Raw genomic sequence first — 20,867 nt, forward strand, 5'->3', positions numbered from 1 at the left:
TACTACCAATCTTACTATAGACTCATGAATATTACAGGTACAAATCTAGTCCAATGCTTTCATTTTATAGATAGGAAAAGTGGTTAAGTCACTTTCTCAAAGTCGCGAGAGCATCATCCAAAATATGTGATAATATAGGGGAATGTTATCACAATGGAAAGGTTATGGGATTTTCTTCTCCAAATTGAGAGTAGGATCCTGTTTAACAGGAATAAAAGTGATGATGAACACACATGATCTATTCATTCATATGTGTCCTCATTGAAATAATGGGACTTTTCGGAATGCGATCACCAATGTGGAAGGTAAGATGAATTTCACATGGCAGTTCGATGTGAAGGGGATGTTTAATAAAGATGCAAAAAAGCTGTCAGTGACTTAATCAGAACTCAAACACACACACACACACACACACACACACACACACACACACACACACACAGCAGTCCTGGTAAGGTATTACAACAATGAAGAATGCATTAGGTTGGACTATATATAAGTTTGGCAACAGTCAATTTTGAGCTACAATAGCGTGTCATATGGGTCAACTTAACAACACTAGTGGAAATATTATAATTTCTTGGATGGCTCCCCCATGTCTTTGAACTTGATCTTGAAAACTTAGCCAAAAGTTTTGGGCAAAAGTCTGGGAGGAAGTGGAAGAATATCAGACAGAGTGGGCAGCCTGAGCAAAGACTCACAAGCGTGTGCGGTGTATGGAGTGCAGGGAGCAGAGGGAACTGAAGGATAGAATGGTGGTCTATTTTCCAGACACTGTGATGAATTTGTTGTCCCTCAACCAGCAACGTTCCTCTTTCCATGCCTTTGGACATGTTTCCTCCTGGTTCCAACACACCCTTCTCCTTGACTTACTCCTGCCTAATCCTCAAGACTCACCTCCTCCAAGAAGTTTTCTTGGACCTCGGTGCTAACCCTGGGACTGGGCTAGCTGTCTGTCATGTGTGCTTCTTGGCCACTGTATTGTAGCGTTTCATGTCTCTGTATCACTATCTTCCCTGACAGACTGTGAGTGTACCCGACAAACTATAGTACCTGGCAGAACAGGTGCTTAATAGATTCTTGTGGAAGAACCAACTAATAAACAAGGGGTGGAGAGGGGCGGAAGTCAGAACTGATGTTGAAGCTTCAAGTACATTTTGTCTTATAAGAAAACAAGGTAACCATGCCCATGAAACGAACAGTAGTTGTGTGACTGACAGAACCATTGACTTGATTCTTCTAATACTATGTGAGATAGTTATGAAATTATGTCATGCTTTTTCACATAGGACTCTATCGATAGGGCGAAAATCGCAGTAATTGGACATTCTTTTGGAGGAGGAACAGTTGTTCAGGCTCTTAGTGAAGATCAGAGATTCAGGTAAGAGAATAAGACAAATGGGAGCAAGAGAACACAGTAAATTGCCGGAAGGGGAAGTGATCACGTTTGTGATATGTAGTTTTTTAATCAAATTCTTTGTGAAGAAGGAGTCCTTTGGAGTTTCTTCCTTTGTCTCCATTAAGTACTCTACGTAAATTTTCTTAGACATAAACCATCTACTTTTCCTGCTATTACAAACTCTCTTCACCCCCATATATTTTCCCTCATTATTCTTAGTCATCTTTTCAGGGGCTTGACATTTTTCATTTGGAAATTTCTCTTCACATACATTTTTTCTGCAACATTAATGATTGTGCTAATAATATTGCTATCTTGTAACATTACTAGACTCCCCCCCAAATGCAGGACATATTTCAAATTCGTTTTTTGTCTTCTATCTTTAAGCTGGAGTTGAATCTAAAATTACAGTTGTTTGATTAAGAGTCAGGATCATACCCCAGTTGTTTAACTTGCAGAGACACCTTCTTTCTTGAACTGCTTCATTCCATGCTGATGAGATCGTGTAGAACCAACCACACAAAAAATGAGCAAATCTTTTGTGAAACTTCACCTCGAATTTCTTAAAGTTTATTTCAATGTTGGCTGGGCTCGGTGGCTCAGCCTGTAATCCCGTGCCTTTGGGAGGCTGAGGTGAGTGGATTGCCTGAGCCCGCGGATTCGAGACCCACCTGGGCAGCGAGAACTCATCTCTACAATAAATCAAAAAAAAAAAAAATCAGCCGGGCGTGGTAGCGCATGCCTGTAATTCCGGCTACTCGGAAGGCTGAGGCGGAAGGATCGCCGGAGCCCAGGAGGCGAGGATGCGGTGACTGGGAGTGGCCACTGCACTCCAGTCTGGGCGACAGAGTGAGACTCCAACTCAAAAAAAAAAAAAAAAAAGGCCAGGAAACACAGGATAAGTTTACTTTTAAAAAGAAAGCTAGTTACGTTTCAAATGATATGATTCAAATGTTTTTCTTCAACCCCTAGATAATTTTTCAGGTGAAGCACCTCTAAATATAAGGAAATGGGCCCGACTGTTACTCTGTAACAGCTATAATAAATGCACAAAAGTTCACAAAAGGACACTGGGAACACAGGGAAATGGTGCATTCATTGTACTTTTCAGATATTTGAATTACAATATAAAAAATGAATAATAACAAAATTTTAAAATCTTTCTAAAAGTTGCAGTTTCTTTCCCTGCCACCAGTGGAGGGCGTGAGAAAAAAAAGGTTGCAATTCCTAAAGACCTTGCAAAGAAATGATTGTATAATTCCAGGTCTGCTACCTTATGAAGCTAATCACATCCCCTTCCCACAATGAAGTATAAAACCTCTTAAACCTAGTGAGATAACCCCTAGTAGCATGTGGTGTGTGGCCATCAATCCCAGCATCCTTAGGAAGTTCTCTGTGTTGGCCAGTATATAACCAGCCTTCTTTCATCATTGTTGACTTGCAGATGTGGTATTGCCCTGGATGCATGGATGTTTCCACTAGGTGATGAAGTCTATTCCAGATTTCCTCAGCCCCTCTTTTTTATCAACTCTGAACGATTCCAATATCCTGCCAATATCATAAGAATGAAAAAATGTTTCTTACCTGGTAGAGAAAGAAAAATGATTACAATCAGGTAAGTGTTAGTGACTTAGAGACAGAAACTGTTTTTTTCCTTGGTTTCCAGAATCTTTCCTGCACCCTAACTAACAAAAATAATTTTATCAAACATTGTGACTTTGCAATGTCATTTCTCCTTTAGGGGTTCAGTCCATCAGAATTTTGCTGACTTCACTTTTGCAACTGGCAAAATAATTGGATATATATTCACATTGAAGGGAGATATAGATTCAAATGTAGCTATTGATCTCAGCAACAAAGCTTCATTAGCATTCTTACAAAAGCATTTAGGTAAGAAACTAATATTTTTTCATGACATAAATGAATTTCAGGACATAAAGGTCTATTTTAATATTGCGTTAGCCCTATTATAACAGTTTCCAGTTGGTGTACGATTGAACAAAGCAGTTAGTTAATTTGAAAACAGAAATTTGGTCTAGTTAGATGGCTCAGCCTGTAATCCCAGCACTTTGGGAGGCCGAGGCGGGTGGATTGCCTGAGCCCACGGATTCGAGATCAGCTCGGGCTACTTGGCGAGTCCTCGTCTCTACAATAAATAAGTCAAAAATTAGCCAGGCATGGTCATGCCCGCCTGTAGTTCCGGCTACTTGGAAGGCTGAGGTGGAAGGATGGCCGGAGCCCAGCAGGTCGTCGCTGGGGTGGCTGTGAGCACGCCGCTGAACTCCAGCCTGGGCGACAGAGTGAGACTCCAACTAAAAAAAAACAAACAAAAAAAACCTTTGGAAGGCTGAGACAGAAGGATCACTGGAGCCCAGTAGGTCGAGGCTGCGGTGGCCGGGAGCAGCCACTGCACCAGTCTGGGTGACTGAGCGAGACTCCAACTCAAAAAAACAAAACCCCAAAACCAGAAATTTGAGAAAATTCATTTTGCTGCTTTGCATGCTATATATCATCGAAAAACTTATCTGTTAAAGCCGGTAGAGTATAAAGCCTGGGGTGGGCTTCCAATGTGAGGATACCTGCTGCAGAGTGCCTCGCTCCTATCTGTCATTTGCTAAAGCAGCCTGTAGCAACTGACGAGAGTACCTGGTCTCTACTGCCATGATACGGTTTGTGTAATTAGCAAGTGGATAGCGCCACCTAGAGGCAATAGACTGTTTAACGGTCTCAAAAGTTTAATGTGTTCATTAACATTTTATGTTTTACAGGACTTCATGAAGATTTTGATCAGTGGGACGCTCTGATTGAAGGAAATGATGCGAATCTTATCCCAGGGACCAACATTGACACAACCAACCAACAAGTGACAATACAGAACTCTACAGGAATAGAGAACCAAGATTAAAAGAGTTTTTTTAAAAAGAAGTTTTATTTCAAAACTGTCTAAAAGTGTGTGTGTGTGTGTGTGTGTGTGTGTGTGTGTGTGTGTGAGAGAGAGAGAGAGAGAGAGAGAGAGATTTTACATTTTTTCCCCAAAGAACTCATATTAAACAATACAGGTTGTGCTGTAATAGTGATTGAGCCTCAGACTATGATTTTTTTTTTCCTTTAAATGTAAAGGAACACAGTATACAAAAATCTTAAATTTTTATTTTGCTAAGATAATCATTTTCTGGTGTCAAGATTAAAAATTGCTTATGTGTTACTTTAATGGACAAGTATATTAAGACAGGCACAATACCAATGAAACCCTGTTGCAATGAACTAACAGTCCCTAAACATACAGTAAAAACAGATTTTTCTCAACTTTTATTCTCTGTTTCTGAGCAGTATAGTTGAGTTTTAACAACGTGATATTCTAGGCAGAATTTGGCAGTGCTTCCCTTTGACTTTTGGTCATGGTAGGAAAATTAGGTCAAGCTAATAATGAAGCCATTGTTTTCACACAGGATTGGTGATACTGTACAATTTCAACACTATGGCAATAGAAAGTGGACAAACATTAAGAAGACTGGAGACAAGGCAAAGACAGTGGGTTAAGGAAAGCTGGTAATGCTTTGCAATTTTAATTCTTTATCTCTGATGTATTCTACTTATTAAAGAAAGCTGTCACTGGTATTACAGTACATAGTCAAGATTCCAGCTATGACACATTAGTTATCCAAACAGTCTGTGAAGGACAACAAAGGAAACATCCAGAATTACATTTAAGTTCCTTCATTTTCCAATTAATTTTATTTGTGAATGTCTTAAATTCCATTATGTAGTAGTAAAAGTAGAATAACACAATTAAATGGAGGTAAAATGGTAGCTGAAAAATGTATACACTTAAACATCTTGGATACATGGAAAATGACTTTGTTTCCCAGGAGTAGAAAAATTTATGTATGCTACTCAGTTAAGCATATATTTTGATCTAAGTATAGTCTTATTCCTTTGAATCCTCCATCATTAAGTTTAATTTGGCCTGTGTGAACAAAGATGATCAGTATTCAGCAAGCAAGCCTGGCTAATTCTTCTATCTCTATACCTTTTGCTCAGTTGTTAGGTAACTGTATCCTGATTTGGCGCCTCAGGCCTATTTTAATGGTTTAAGGTGCAAAATCACTCATTCTGAGAAATTTGACTTCTCCTCTCCTGTAGTCAATCAGATTAATTTTTTAAAATAAAAAGTTAAGCTCAGCTTGAGACTGAAGGCTTTCTATAACTGACCCTGATGCATCTTCTCTGACCCTTTCTCCTGGTAATTCACACCATATTGTCTACATGAGTGAGTCGAACTTGTCTGTTTATTATCTCAGAAATAAGTCATATACTTCTCTACCTCAATTACTTTTCATGTAAAACCCTCTTCTTTCCACATATCAAAATTATACCCAGTTTTAAAGGTTCTTAGTTCTATTTCCATTAAGCTTCAGAGTCTGATAATGTTTCATAGACATACACCTTTTCCTCAGTCTCATTTAGCAAACCTCCTTTCTCATTTTATAAATGGATAAACCTTCCAATCATTTTGATGTCCCATTCAAGAATACTGTTTGTTTGTTTTTTTTTAACAATACTTTGTTGATGGCATGTGCTAATACTGAAAGAAGAAAATAACTGCTGAAAATATCCAATAAATTAAGACAAAAAAATAACCTAGCATAGTTAATACACACTGAGTATTTTTCAGGGAAGAAAGAAACATTAACCAAGTGCCTACTTGTTTTCAGGTACCATATGTAAATTATTTATAATATTAAAAACAGTGTAAGAAAGGTTTCATTCTCTTCATTTTCCAGATGAGGAAAATCAAGACTCAAAGATATTACATAACCTGCCCATGTCACATATCTGGTAAGCAGCATATAGCTAAGATGTTTCCAAAAGCTAGATCTATACTTTACAAAACCATGTTTAGAAGCATGCGTTTTAAAGCTAGATAGGTCTGAATTTGATCAAACCTCTGAGACTCATTACCTACCTGACCTTAGCCAGGTTACTCAACCTCCCTTAAAAGCTTCAATATTCTCACCTATAAAACATGGTTAATATTAGTATACATCTCAAGGTTAATTATTAAAATGAGAACATGTATCTAAAGTACCTGCTGAGGGCCTAATGCATCAGAGTTGACATCTAATATTCCTATGTCCCCCACCCCCCAATTAGAGGAGAGATAGAACCACAGATATTCAAGAATCCAATTTCCTTTCTAATGAATTGAGACTACCACACCTTGAAGGATACGCTTTATTAAAATCTTGTGTTACATTAGAGTACATCCAAATTCAAACAGAATAGTGGTCAAATGTTTAACAAGACAGGCAAAGCATCTAAATCAAAACAAAAATTCCGAAGAAGTTACTACTGACAAGCTATTCTCCTAGGTAGCATCAGATAATGTCCTTGTCATAAGTCTCTATTTTTCTATTTTCATTTAAACACTATACCTGAAAGATACCAAAATAGTTTTTTTTGAAATGTGAGTAATGCATTAGCAAACTGTTTAGCAAGATAAATCTTCTCAGCTGATTAGAAACACAAGACAATAAAAGGTAAAGATCCTAGATCTATATATACAGTGATAAATACCACTATAAAGACACTGCACATTTTGTTTTCCATCTACATCAAAGTTTTCAAAAATGACAACTTCTTGTGCTTACATGTTTTCAATTTCCCTGAGTATTCTGTTGGTTTGGGTAAGGTGCCACTTGTTCAAGAGCAGCTTCTGACAGCCACATTGATGGGTCCACAGCTAACTCTATATCACCTTCAGACCCACTTTTCTGAAACAAGAAAAGGAAAACCTCAAGTTGTGAAAGAAACATGAAAACAAAAAATATTATGCACATGGGTGCTACTACAACAAATTTAGTATCCCCTAAAATGGGGAGGGAGGTCAGATGAGTATTCTAATTATGACAGAGAATTATTCCTATACAAATAATGTTTTTTCCTTCTTTTTAGTATTTTGGCTCTCACACTGTGCCATCAAATAAAATTTCTCTAAAGGAGGAATTATGAAATTGGAATATTGTATATTTTGCTAGAATGATGTTAACAAGGCTGATAGTCAACTAGTTCTTTGTTCTCTTAATTAGTATGTATTTTGCACATAATACTAAAACCACCAAGAGCAAATTTTATTCTCGGTGTACCTCAATTCTAAGAACCAATGTGCTATTTGTGAACAAGTATGTGCAATAACTAAGAACACCCAACAAATTCAGTCTTATGTAGATAAACTAAAAATGCAGAAAGAAATTCCAGATTACTTAACAAAGATAATTTTAACATAAGAAAATCCTTTAAAATATGCATTTATCAAACTCATAATTTACTTTCAAGATCAAGTCAATCAATAAACAAAATTCCTAAGATATTTCCAAAAGTCTTCCTCTTTGTTATTTTCATGAGCATATTTAAACAGTTTTAAGAAGTGGGTTTTTTCTCTACTACTAATGTCCAAAGAAATTGATCATTTTTGTTTGAGGGATTCAGCATAATAGTATCTTTAAGACTTGAACTTGGCAATGATGGGTCATAAAAGTATTTTGTTTTAAAAACACAAGTTAATTTTCATTGTGGTATCATCCCTGATATGAAGTAAAGATCTTTTCCCACTGTTTGAAATACAGCCTAACAAAGGGAATCTTTGAATTACATCAATTTTTAAAGTACAACATAGTTTAAATCATAAATGGGACTCATAAACCAGAAAAGGTGTAAACAACAAAAAATATTCCTATTGAAATTATGGCAATCTGATTTTAGAGTGAAGAATCACCTGAAATACATTTTCTATTCTTCAAATACTCGTTTCTCTAGAACATACCCAGTGGAGCAGTCCACACAGGGAATAAGGTGCCCTTTCCCAATGTTTAGCTCCCAAACTGTTTAACAACTCTGGTGTTTGGTAAAGGAGGAAAAGACATCATTGTTCAAGGGGCTGATATTCAAACACATTATCCATGATGAGCCACAGATGCTTTATTAAAGATAATGAAGGGGGATGTATGTCTCCTATATTCCCTTCTTTTTATTTTTTATTTTTTATTTTTGAGTCTCACTCTGTCGCTCAGACTGCAGTGCAGTGGCTGCTCCCGGTCACCTCAGCCCCGACCTGCTGGGCTCCTGCAATCCTTCCGCCTCAGCCTTCCAAGTAGCTGGAACTATAGGTGAACTATAGGTGGAACTATAGGTGTACGCTACCATGCTTGGCTAATTTTTGATTTATTGTAGAGATGAAGTCTCACCAAGTTGCCCAGGCCAGTTTTGAACCCGCGGGCTCAGGCAATCCACTCACCTCAGCCTCCCAAACTGTGGGATTACAGGCTGAGCCACCGAGCCTGGCTCTATATTCCTTTCAATAACTAATAGCATCATGTGCATGTGTGATGTGATACATAAACTAATAAATGAGTCATATTCTTATGGTAAAATGAAATAGCTCAGATAAAACACAAATCCTAGAAAAAGTAATTAGAAAGACTCCCAGATCATAGTGGCTTGATATATCATAAAAAGTCATGCATAATACAATATTCACTTTTTAAGCAAAACTAGCTTATTTGTAGATGTGCATCCTTTTCTGGGTGCTTCTTCAAATTTGAGGAAAAGATCTTTAAATTCCAAATCCCATTAGTAACCAAATCAAAAAGTTTAGAGCCTTATTCATAATCGGTTTCCATATGTCTGCTAATTGGCTTAGTTAAAGCCAGAGGTAAATATATACATACACACACACATATATACATATATGTGTGTATATATATTTATATTTATATACACACACACCCACACACATAGAGAGACACACACACACACACACACTATTATGTCCACTGTGAGTAATCCTAAATAGTTATTTTCTATTTGGCAGGTATAGGGTACTTTATCCAAATAGAATCCTGTCTGAATATATGTATGCATTTGGCTGTGGAGTCTTCAAAATTAATGAATGGAGACAATAAGAAAGTTAAAAAGTTTTAGTAAATACTGATGCAAAAAAGCATAGCAGCCCATTTTTTTTTTTTTACAAGTAAACAAAAAAGTAATTAATAAAGAATGTGAAGAAGGCTGGGCATGGTGGCTCACGCCTATAATCCCAGCACTTTGGGAGGCTGAGGTGAGAGGACTGCCTGAGCCTGCAGGTTTGAGACCAGCCTGGGCAACTTGATGAGACCTCATCTCTAAAAAAAAAAGAAAAGAAAAAGGAATGTGAAGAAAGCTGTTTGATTATTTTTAATAGTAAAAATTTCAAGTGACCTAAATATCTAGCATTATGGAAACAGTTTAATATATAGGGCTCTCAAATGTCATGCAATATTATCTAGATAGCAAATATTGGTTATGGTCTTCTGGTTGTTGCCAAGATGGAGTAGACTTACTATAACGTCTCTCATCAATTACAACTAAAAATTCTAGACAGAATATAAAAAGCAACTACCTGAGGACTTTCAAAAGTAAACAGGAACTGGGGCAAGAACTTGAATAATGACTTACAGCAGGGATGAGTTTCACAGTCCCCCTTTTTTCTTTTTTTTTTCCCCTTTTTTACTTCTTTGTTTTCTGACACTGATCTGAGAGTGGACCAAAGCAAAACTGCCCAGCTGGGGTGGATAGTAAAATTTTGAGAGAAATCCCCTATTTTGAGCCAGAGGATTGTGATAAAGGGTTCCTGAATACAAGAGAGTGAAGGGGGGCAGGAAACCCCTTTACTGTATAGTGGTATTGTATGTTTCTCATTTTTCTCCCGGTCTCACCCTGAGGTGAGCAATTGCAATGGCAACACAGGTACCCAAAAATGTAAAAGATGACCAAGGTCTCTATGGCTGATGGAATCAGGAAAGAGGCCTTCTGTTATCTGAAGTGTTGGAGGAGGAGATTATTTTTGTTCTCTTGTTCCTTTACCTGCTTCACTCCAAATGTAGGCTGCATGACAGGACCAAGACAAACCTTGGGTGAAATCCTTTTCTAGCCAGGGATCAGAAAAGGGGCCACTGGGGCAGGATAAATGACAACCCTGGGAGTCAGAAAGTGTGGAGAAAATCTCAGAGAGGAAAGGAGTTGGACTTTTTTAAACCCTAATGCTATATATGAACGAATAAGAGAGAGGACCCAAAATAAACTGAAATTTATTCATATAAAATTGTGTATTTATTCTTATGTGTTTGAACTTCAGTCACCTTCAAAGTACTCTCCATTCAATGCAATACACCTATTGAGTCGCTATTTCCACTGCTCAAAACAGTTTTTGAAGTTGTCGATTTTGATGCCTTCAAGTGTTTCTGCCATTTTTTATTTCACCTCTTCCACATCAGAAAAACTTTTCTCTTTGAGGACTTTCTTCATGGGGGGGTGCACAAAAAAAGTCGCTTAGGGTGAGATCGGATGAATAGGGAGGGAGGGGCATGAGGGTCATGTCATTTTTATTCAAAAACTGCTGAACATTCAGTACTGGAGAGGCAGGTAGTTCGGGTAAATTACCCATCATGAAATAAGCAAACACATTAAAAGAATTTCAAAAGAAAAATTCACTGAAGCAGAACGCAGCCTCCCACAACAACGCCAGCTATTACACTGATGTCAATGGGTTCCTAGAACACTTATATAGCGGGGGAAAGCCTGCACTACAAGGGGCCCATCCTTCAAAAGATAATTCTGGCTTTTTGAGAAGGTCCCTCCTCGTATAAGTCCCAGGATATCCCTGAGCTATGCATATGCAGAACAAACAAGCACAGCATAGGCTGAAACCTGACTACAGGCAGACCTGAACAACACAGCAAAGGCTTTGAAAACTAAACAGACAGAGGAACCCCCAATTAAGAAGGAGAGACAGAACTTGTGGCATGAACCTAAGTAGGTTGATCATCTGCTACAACAGAAACTTCTACATTCTCCAGAAGATTTTAACAGGATCCAGAGTCTTCCAATGTAATACTCAAATTGTTCAGAATATAATACAAATTACCCACCACACAAAGAACCAAGAATTGCTGAACATTTCTGTATGGAAAAGACAACCAATATATACAAACCCCAAGATGACCAGATATTGGAATTATCGGAGAAAGAATGTGAAGTAAGAAGTTCAACAAATCCCAAACAGTGTACACTCGAATGCCCAGACACATCATAATGGCATAGGAAGCTACCTGCTATATGGTCTTAAATGAAAAATATACGTAGAATGAAATCAATTGTGCCAAAAATATGTATTCTATATAAACAGAACAATTATTAAAGAAAATCAAACCAATCAACCTGTTTGTCTTTGGATGATTATTTTCTCATTATTAATTTTGTGATATTTCCAGGATTTTCTGCATCAAAAACATAGTTTATAACTCATGAACTCCATACCAATTTCATTCTGTAAGTCCCAAAGCAACAATCAGAAAGAAACATATTAATAACTAGCTTATCCAAAGCAATCCTTGGTATAAAGTCCAAAAATACTGATTTTGTTATTGCTTTTTAAAATTATTTTTAAAATGTGGGGTACAATTGATGGTTAGGTACATATATGATCATCATACAGGTAAAGTATGAGTATCCTTATTGATGTTATGTGCCCCCCCGGCAGTGTCCCACTATTGCAAATCCCTTTCTTATGGTATTATGATAAATGTTCAAAGTCCACTTATGAGTGAGTACATGTGGTACTCAGACTTTTTTTTATTGTGGTTTTTAACTATTGTTACAATATTATTTTATTTAATTTTTCCTAACACAAGGCTTTTGAAATCGTTTGTTAAATCATCTTTCAAAATGACAAACAACACTCTCATTATTACTCATTCATTACCCTTTATTTAATTCCATACCTCAGATGGACCCTTATCCAATTTGGGTATGCCATTCCAGACATTCTCAGGGTCCACCATCTCTTCTATACCATTTGAAAGGTCTAGAACCTACAAGAGAAAACCGAAAATGTTTAAAAAAACTTTTTAAAAGGTTCCAAAAAACTGTCATTAACTTATGTACCACAGCAATCTTTTAAAAAGTTAAATATTCTAAAAGACAATGAAAACGTCAACCTGATGTTTCAAAAGCCCAATGCAACCTCAGTTCAACAAACACATATGGAGTATCTATGCCTGGAGATCAAGGAAGAATACAATTTAGACTTCAAAAAGTTAGAAATCTAGTGGGAAAAGGACCTCCAAGCAGATAATTATGATACAATGTAGGAAGTACAGACTTCTGCAGTAGAAAGCATAGAAATATAATACGAGTATATATAATACAAGATATATATATATAAAGGTATACATATCTCCTCTTTTTTGGAGGGGAGAGGGATGTGAGAATTGAGGAAAAGGGAAAATTGAGAAAATAATGTCAGTAAACTGTGGAAGAGGCAACAGCTAAGTAAATCTTTAAAGATAAATGGATTATTAAATACATGAAAACAGAATGGTATCTATAAGAGAAGTCAAGCAGTTTGATATCCATCTAATATAAGATACACAATATAAAGAATTAAGACCTAAGGCAGGAAAGGAGCATGGACCCTCTACCATAGATGATTTCCTTCATCATGTTAATGAACTTGACTTTCATATGTCTAGACCTGTGGCTCTCCAAATGTAGTGGCATAAGAATGCATATTTCAGAATCCTAAGCCCAGAAATTATGAATTTAGTCAGGCCAAAATTTGGTCAGGAATCTACAATTTAAGAAACACACCAGGAGAAGCCAGCAAGTAAACATCTGTTCATTTGCATTCTCCAGTCTGCAAGTAAAGTTTCCTTAACAGTCTGCAAGTCCATTTTGAAATAAAGTATTTAACCTTCACTTACTCTTGTTCCTTCTTCAGCTATTTCCAAAATCGCACATTTAGACCATGCTTGTCTTTGACTTGACCAAACATCACATTTAGATCCAACAGTAAATCCTTTCAGAGCGTACGTGTCCTGTAGTAGAGCTGCCAAATTGAAAAAAGTAAGACTCAGTGGATACCTCCTAACTCCTCAATGTGACATACTCAAGCAAAGCATTTTCCTAATCTACATTTACTGTTCCTACATAATCAATACCATGTACTTAGTACATTGTATATAGTCTCAGTCTGTCTCTACAATTTTATTTTAAATTCTTCTAGCAGTTCCCTCTCCCCATAGAATCCCTTACTGATTTCCAAACAAAACAAAACAAAACCCCACCATCATAAAGGTATGAATCAGATTTCTAACACTGATAATCACTACCAAGAGCTGGCACTATCACTACAAGTGGTGTTGCCTACAGCCATTCCTATAGCAAAACAACATGTTGCAAGTGAGCAGACATTCTTATCACAAAGTTAGTACTTACTATTATAAAAAAGTGATAACGAGGAATAAATACCTAATGCAAGGGTAATACTTAAAAAAAAATATGGCATACCCACATGATGGCATGCTATGCAATTCAAGTGTTCTGAAAGCATTTTTAGGGGATGAAAAAGTAGGATTCAATATTGTATGATATGATCTGAATTTAGTTTTTAAAACTATATGTAGACAGACATAGACAAAGAAAGGTGAAAGACAAGAAGAAGAAAATACACTATGGCATTAAGAGTGCCATTTCTGGGTGATTTTCATTCTTTATTATTCTATTCTATTTTATTGTTTCTTTTCTTTTCTGAGTTAGAGTCTCACTTTGTCACCCAGACTGGAGTGCAATGGCATGCTCATGGCCACAGCAGCCTCAACCTGCTGGGCTCAGGTGATCCTTCAGCCTCAGTCTTCCAAGTAGCTGGGACTACAGGTGTGTGCCACCACGCCTGGCTAATTTTTTAATATATTGTACAGACGAGGTCTCACCAAGTTGCCCAGGCTGGTCTCGAACCCTTTGGCTTAGGCAATCCTCTCACCTTTGCCTCTCAAAGTGCTGGGATTACAGGTGTGAGCCACTGCTATTATTTTATTTTAGATGATTGATGGTTCAAATTAAATAATATAAAACTTTACATTTAAAAATATAGCATCGATTGTTAAAAACTAAAAGTTAGACATTTAATGTAATCGTTAAATCTTTTTAAGTTAGCAAAGAAGATAACAGTAAAAATAATTTGTTAGCTGGGCTCGGTGGCTCAGCCTGTAATCCTGCGCCTTTGGGAGGCTGAGATGAGTGGATTGCCTGAGCCCGCGGGTTCGAGACCCGCCTGGGCAGCGAGACCTCATCTCTACAATAAATTAAAAAATCAGCAGGGCGTGGTAGTGCATGCCTGTAATTCTGGCTACTCGGAAGCGTGAGGCGGAAGGATCGCCGGAGCCCAGCAGGTCGAGGCTGCAGTGGCTGGGAACGGCCACTGCACTGCAGTCTGGTGACCGAGTGAGACTCCAACTCAAAAAAAAAAAAAAAATTGTTAAAAAAAAAATAATAAATGTTCTCTAAGATTTACTCATTTCCTAACTTTTCTGATTAATATAATCTCCCTAAATCTATTTTTTGTTTAAGAGTTTCTAATGGACAACAAAATCAATGCATGGTACAACTAAGTCTTAGAAACCCTGTTAGAAACCCTGTTAAAACAATCCCTATTGTAAATTTATGCCTACAGTAGTGCTTGGCAAGAAAACACTATGGTTTTTTAAAAAACTTACCAACACATATACTCTTTTGATTACAAAGAAGATTTACTTACATTTTAAATGTGATTATCTTTTGGCAACCCATAGATTTTAAGCATTCTATTTTTAAACACAAAATTAGTATTACAGCATTTCATCCAGCATATAAAATAGTATTTTACATTGATTTCATAACTTATTTTCCCCAAGTTAAAAATATCCTTTATAAAATCCAGTCTGATTCATTTATCAGGTTTCAATGTTTCTTTCAAAAAAAAATTTAAACATTCATGTAAAAATTATTCTCTTTGCTTTAAAACAAAAAAGAACTTTTGAAAGAGACTAGCTTAAGCTTAAAAGTGAGAGGGGAAAAAAAAATCACATACCTGGGATGCAATCTGGTAAAGTATGACTGTGTTTCCTTCTGTCTTTCGTTTCTTCTTCAGAGAATGAAGGCATGAGTGATGAAACGGCATCTGTGTTTTTATGGTCTGTAAATTCTTCTTTTTTCACATCCATTTCAATCTGTATTTCAGAATCACAATTCTGTGCAAGTAGATGCGATGGCATCATGTGCCAGTCATCAAAAGATCCCACACAACTTGACTTTTCCTTGTCTTCAGCACACATGGATTCTTGGGCTTTCTCACTAACTCTTAAAGACAAAGGAACTGTTTTGTCATCTACAGACAGCTGGGTTGTTGGTAGTTCTACTTCTGGCTCTTTCTCGGTTTCACAACTTAGAGACAGCAGCAGTGCTGAGAAGGGTTCCAGAATAGTTTCTGTGTCATGGTCTTGGGAGAGCGGCATACTCATTAGCTCCAGGTCTAGCTCCTCTTTCTCTTCATCTACGACCAGAGACTGCAGTGACTCAAAGGATTCCAGTTCTAAGGATTCTTTTGATTCATCATCAGGAGAAAGTGTCACCTCAAGTGAATTAAGTTCTAATATCTCCTCTGTTTCACTAGCATGTGGTGATAATGTGTTAAATCCTTTAATTATGTATTCATCATCAAACTTTGCTTTGTCAGACAAATGGCACCCTACTTTACCTTCTGGTACCTGAGTACCAATTTTATCTTTGCATAGGTTTTTAAAAGCTTTTAAAATGTTATCAGTTTTGAGGTCACAGAATTTACTTGGGTTGGTATCAAAAATATTTAAATCTTTTTCAATTCTTGCAGAGAGCTCATCTGTCTGTGGTTCTGCATATAATGTTTTATCCTGCATAGCTTTACTACTTGGTTTCCCAAATCCAACATCAGGACTGCGGGACCTGAGAGCTTTCTTTATCTCTGAGCCATTTTTTTCACAGGGCAGATTCCTATTAGTAATTCTAATCTTAGAATATTTGTTCATTTTCTCATTAATACTTTCACCTTTGCTCATCAACTCCACAATTGCTAAGGGGATATCACAGACATCCCTTTTGATTTCTAATATTGTTATTTCCAACTCATCTTCTGTTGCTATTTCATAAAAATAGTCATTTCCTTCTTGAGGGCATACACCTTCTGATATGTTAAATCCTGATAGGCAACATGGAAATGCTTGCATGGGAACCAACAAAAGTTCAGAAGGAATGGTCCAGAGTGCTTTCAGGTCCACACAGTCTTCAGTGTTCCCAAAATCCACAAGCCTGACAGATACAAGATCATCCTCACAAATATTAGTGATAACTGCCCTATAAAAATGTCCATCTTCTCTATATCTTACTATGCAAGGATCTCCAATATGAGGATTTGAGATACAATCTCTCCCATCTATTACTTGTTCTCCGGCATTTTGCACTTTTACTTCTAGATGCTGAAGTTTCTTGATATCAGCAAACTGACACCAAAAATACTCAGGTCCATCTATCACAGTAGCATAAGCTCTTATCATCTTCATTTTTGGATCATACCAGTTAAGAAATACTGAAGTGTCAATGTTCGATTTGTTAACAGACTTCGAACAGGCATCTTTCATTATTTTGGTGGAAAGTCCTGTTTGAGATTTTTCACTGACAGCATACCTGCTAATCATATCATCTGCTATGATCCCATGTACATCAGCAAGAATAACTTCCCATCTGTCTTGAAATTTAACAAATTCACATCTTATTGCAGCCTCTTCAGTCCTTTGGGAAAAGTAATGCGTCATTTTCCTACACTTTATCATGTCAGGAAGCCAAGGTCCCAGTAAGGAACAATGAATACACAGTCTTGGCGAGACTGTATTAATGAGGTCAAGCTTACCTATTTTGTTGGTATGAACCACGGAAACATTGCCATAATCTATAAACTGCACAGAGAGAAGGTCATTGGGTTGTTGCTCCTTGACCACGGCACGATACCATAAATTGTCTTCTGGGAAAATAGCACATATCACATCTCCTCTTTGCAAAGGTGGACCTGCATGATATTCAGGCCTTGTTTCAACATTGTTTAATCTCTCTGATAGATGATTAATTTCAGGTTCATCTTCCAGTAGTTGAACATAAAAGTCTGAAAGGTCATTTATGTGAGAAACATATACAGTTGTTTTAAAGCCAGGCATTATAGTCTTCTGTGGAAACTCACAAAGTTGAGGAGGCAGATTGTCACATGAATCTCCCATTTTACTCTCTGAAAGAGTGGCTTCTACCTTAGTGGCTTTCAATGGTGACTCTGCAGAAATTTCTTCTTTCTTTTCTGTTATTAATGGAAACACTAGATTATTTTTATTTCCCACAGAGTCCTGATATTGAGTGGCTAAATTTGTCTTGATTGAACTTTGTAAAAGTTTGAGCTCCTCACATGCTAAGCTGATCTTAGGTTTGTACGATTGTTCCAAAGTCCCTATACTATATAACTTGTCCTCTACTGATTTACTTAAATACCTTGTAGATGACAACTTCATATTCTCATTTTTTTCTTCAAGAGTTTCAGTTGTAGAGAAGAGTGCTTCACTTTTTTCTTTTTTTCTTGTTATGTTTTTGCAACCAAGTAGGCCCAACTTCTTTTTAATGTTAGCATTAATTTGAATACTATCGCCATATAGTTCTATAATCAGTCTTCCATCTGCATCTTTTGCTACCACTAAGGCCTTCAATGACTTGTCTGAAATAGTCTCCTGAAACCAGGCTGTAACTTCTTCTGGTATATGGTCAGGAATATCAGATAATGAACATTTAACAGCTTGCATGGGCACAAGCAAGATTTCATATGCATCTTTAGGTATTGGAAGCAGATTATTATCTGTTACTCCATGAATGTTCCCAAAATCAACAAAGAAGACTTTATTTGGTTCTTTCTCAATTACTATCCCCCTACACCAGTTTCCATCAGTATACCTGGCAAGGCATAAGTTTCCAGGGGTCAAGGGAGATTTTTTTAAGTTCTGCAAAACTTTACTTAATTGTATAATACTATATGACAACTGTTCTAAACTATGTGCGTTTCTTGCCAGCTGGCAGTAAAATGTCCAAGGGTCATCCACATGCGTTATAAACACTGATTCTTCACTTCCAATTTTTATATCGTGTGTAGAATAATAGTAGGAATGTAGCTGAATGGAGGACTCCAGAGGCTTCTGAAACTCTACTGATCTTGCAAGTCTCTTTTCCACCAAAAAATGGCATGCACTCTGGAAGGGTGTTAGCAAGTTCACGACATTAACAGTTCTGTGTTATGTACGGAGGCCAAAGCAAATATTGTACATTTCAATTCCAGATTGTTTTGCCGTGCATTTCCTACAAATTCCCTAAAAGCTTGTATTGCCTTTTCATCCCAAACAAAGGGATTCAGGCCAATTGGTTGAATTAAATTATAAAGACTGCATCTAAAAGCCTGAGCCTTAACCTTGAGAAACTCTTCACTAATTGAATAGATATTCTTCACAGGTACCATTTCTTTGTCTCCATAATCTACAAATATGACTTTGACATAGTCTGAAGATTGTACCTCACTAATCAGAGCTCTAGACCACTGTCCACTTACTGTTCGCTTTGCCAAACAAGCAGGCATTTTTCCCTGGTAACAAGCAGGTGTATTTTCACAATAGTCCTGAATATCACACATTAGAGTTGTAAGTCCTTGTATGTTCCTGGTCAGTTGGCACCAGAAATAGCCAGGGTTTTCCAAATAGGATACTTTGACTTCTACTGTACTTCCAACTTCTAGCTCTCCTTTACGAAAAGAGCCTGGCTTAATTTCCAAGAAATTCTGTATGAGAGGAAAATAAACAGGTGTTACTTTCTTTTTCTCCTGCACTAGTTCAGTGGAAATATTTGTAACAATTGTGTCCATCAAAGCTTCTGAAACAGAAGCTTTATTCTCTCTCTTGGCTTTCTGTTCTCCTTCTACTGTTTTGACAGAAGGTACTTTGTTATTTTCAGTAGTAAAATGGACTGAAACATGCCCTGAGGAGTGAGTATTTACTGGAATACTTTCCTTTGTTTCAAATTCCTGATACTTCGCATGTCCAGCTTGGGCAATTACCTTACTAATGTTTTCTTCCCCTGTTCTCGATTCATCAAGAATCTCGATAACATACTGATGATCCTGTTTATCAAGAATATGGATGACTAGTTCTTTGTGGAGTACAGTCTTTTTAAAAAAGGAAATTGCTTCCTGGGTCCAAGTTTTTCCCAAAGGCCAAATATCAGCTAGGGTGCACCTCAGAGCCAGTATTGGTAGCTGCCTAAACTGAGGAAGCAACATCCTTACATCACACCGGTGCACAGTTTCTGAATTGCCTCGGTCAACTAAGAACACGTCCACACTCTTGTCGTCTAATCTGGTGACGGTGGCCCGATAATAGCCATTTTCTTTCCATTTGACACAGCAGAGGTCCTCGGGTTCAGGTTTCAGGACGATGCCATCTAGCTTACTGGCAGAGGAATAGAAACTACACATTCTCCCCATCAGCTTACTGAAGGTGCTTTTGTGTTTCCTCAACCTAATCCAAAACTCGGAAGGACTTTTCACAAACTCTACCTGGGCATCGTAGAAGGCATTCCTCTTTAACCTGATGGATAGTAAGGATGGGAGTGAAATCTTCTCGTCCTCTTCTTCAGCAGAAGACTGAGACTGAGGAGACATTTCTGGTTCTTCGTCCTCCTCTTCCTCTTCTATCCCTTGGCTCTGAAGGAATCGGTCAGCCAAGCAGGAGGACTGTACTCCAAACACACGGTTAAGATTCATGCCATCTTCTCCATACAGGGTGACATAGTACGCATGCTCAAAGGAGCAGTAAAACTCAATCTTTGCATTCACTGCCTGGCCCAGGATCAGCGTCTTCAGGTCACCGACCTGTGACCGCGACCAGCCTCTCCCACCGTCCCAGAGTCCATACAGAGCGCAAGGGAAGGTCACCACAGGCATGCGAAAATACTCAGGTAGCAAGTACCGAAGGCTGCTGCAGCTCACTAATTCCTTCCTCCCGTAGTCCACGTGGAGCACCTGGGCGCAGCGCTGGGGCCTAAAGGTCTCCAGCAAGAGCGCTCTGTACCAGTGCCCATCCAAGCCACAAGATGCGCATGGAGAGCCCGGCTTGTCTGGGCTCTCCTCCCTCTTCTCCCCAGCGGCACTGGCAGAGCTCTCATCCTCCATCCCCGGGGAAGCCGGGTATGCCTGGGCCATGCTCTCGGAGAGATGGCGGATCTCCTGCGACAGGCTCCGGAGCTGGCAGTGAATGCGGTGGGGATGGCACACTTGGGTGACCACCACTGGCTCCGTCACGCCCAGCTGCAGCTGGGGATAGAAGTAATCCAGGCCGGGCTGCTCGGACCTGGGCAGGGCTCGCGGGGGGACGGGACCGCCAGGGCCCACGCCGGCCGCAGCCGCCGAGAGGTAGCGCTGGAGCAGCGAGCGGAACAGGTTGTCGGGCACCCGCCGGGCCAGGCCGAGCTCCTGCATCCGCTGGGACAGGCCGGGCACCTCCAGGAGGAT

The 20,867-nt window shown here is 38.3% G+C and overlaps 2 protein-coding genes across 2 annotated transcripts in view; one reads left to right on the forward strand and one right to left on the reverse strand.

The window, feature by feature from the left end:
- The window catches only part of PLA2G7 (phospholipase A2 group VII), a 40,495-nt gene extending 35,956 nt beyond the window's left edge, over positions 1–4,539 (forward strand). Inside the window, exons 9-12 of the mRNA XM_008052046.1 lie at positions 1,290–1,381; positions 2,844–3,014; positions 3,141–3,289; positions 4,168–4,539. Coding sequence (XP_008050237.1) covers positions 1,290–1,381; positions 2,844–3,014; positions 3,141–3,289; positions 4,168–4,304 — 549 coding nt within the window. The 3' untranslated portion in view covers positions 4,305–4,539. The remainder of the gene's footprint in view (positions 1–1,289; positions 1,382–2,843; positions 3,015–3,140; positions 3,290–4,167) is intronic.
- Positions 4,540–7,056: 2,517 nt separating this feature from the next.
- TDRD6 (tudor domain containing 6) overlaps positions 7,057–20,867 on the reverse strand; it is a 14,323-nt gene continuing 512 nt past the window's right edge. Inside the window, 5 exon segments of the mRNA XM_021709550.1 lie at positions 7,057–7,173; positions 12,217–12,306; positions 13,198–13,322; positions 15,342–18,593; positions 18,596–20,867. The exon segment at positions 18,596–20,867 is cut by the window's right edge and continues 110 nt beyond it. Coding sequence (XP_021565225.1) covers positions 7,057–7,173; positions 12,217–12,306; positions 13,198–13,322; positions 15,342–18,593; positions 18,596–20,867 — 5,856 coding nt within the window.

Source organism: Carlito syrichta, unplaced genomic scaffold (assembly GCF_000164805.1).
Source record: "Carlito syrichta isolate Samal-C Ts95f unplaced genomic scaffold, Tarsius_syrichta-2.0.1 Scaffold254466, whole genome shotgun sequence".
Taxonomy (NCBI): Eukaryota; Metazoa; Chordata; class Mammalia; order Primates; family Tarsiidae; genus Carlito; species Carlito syrichta.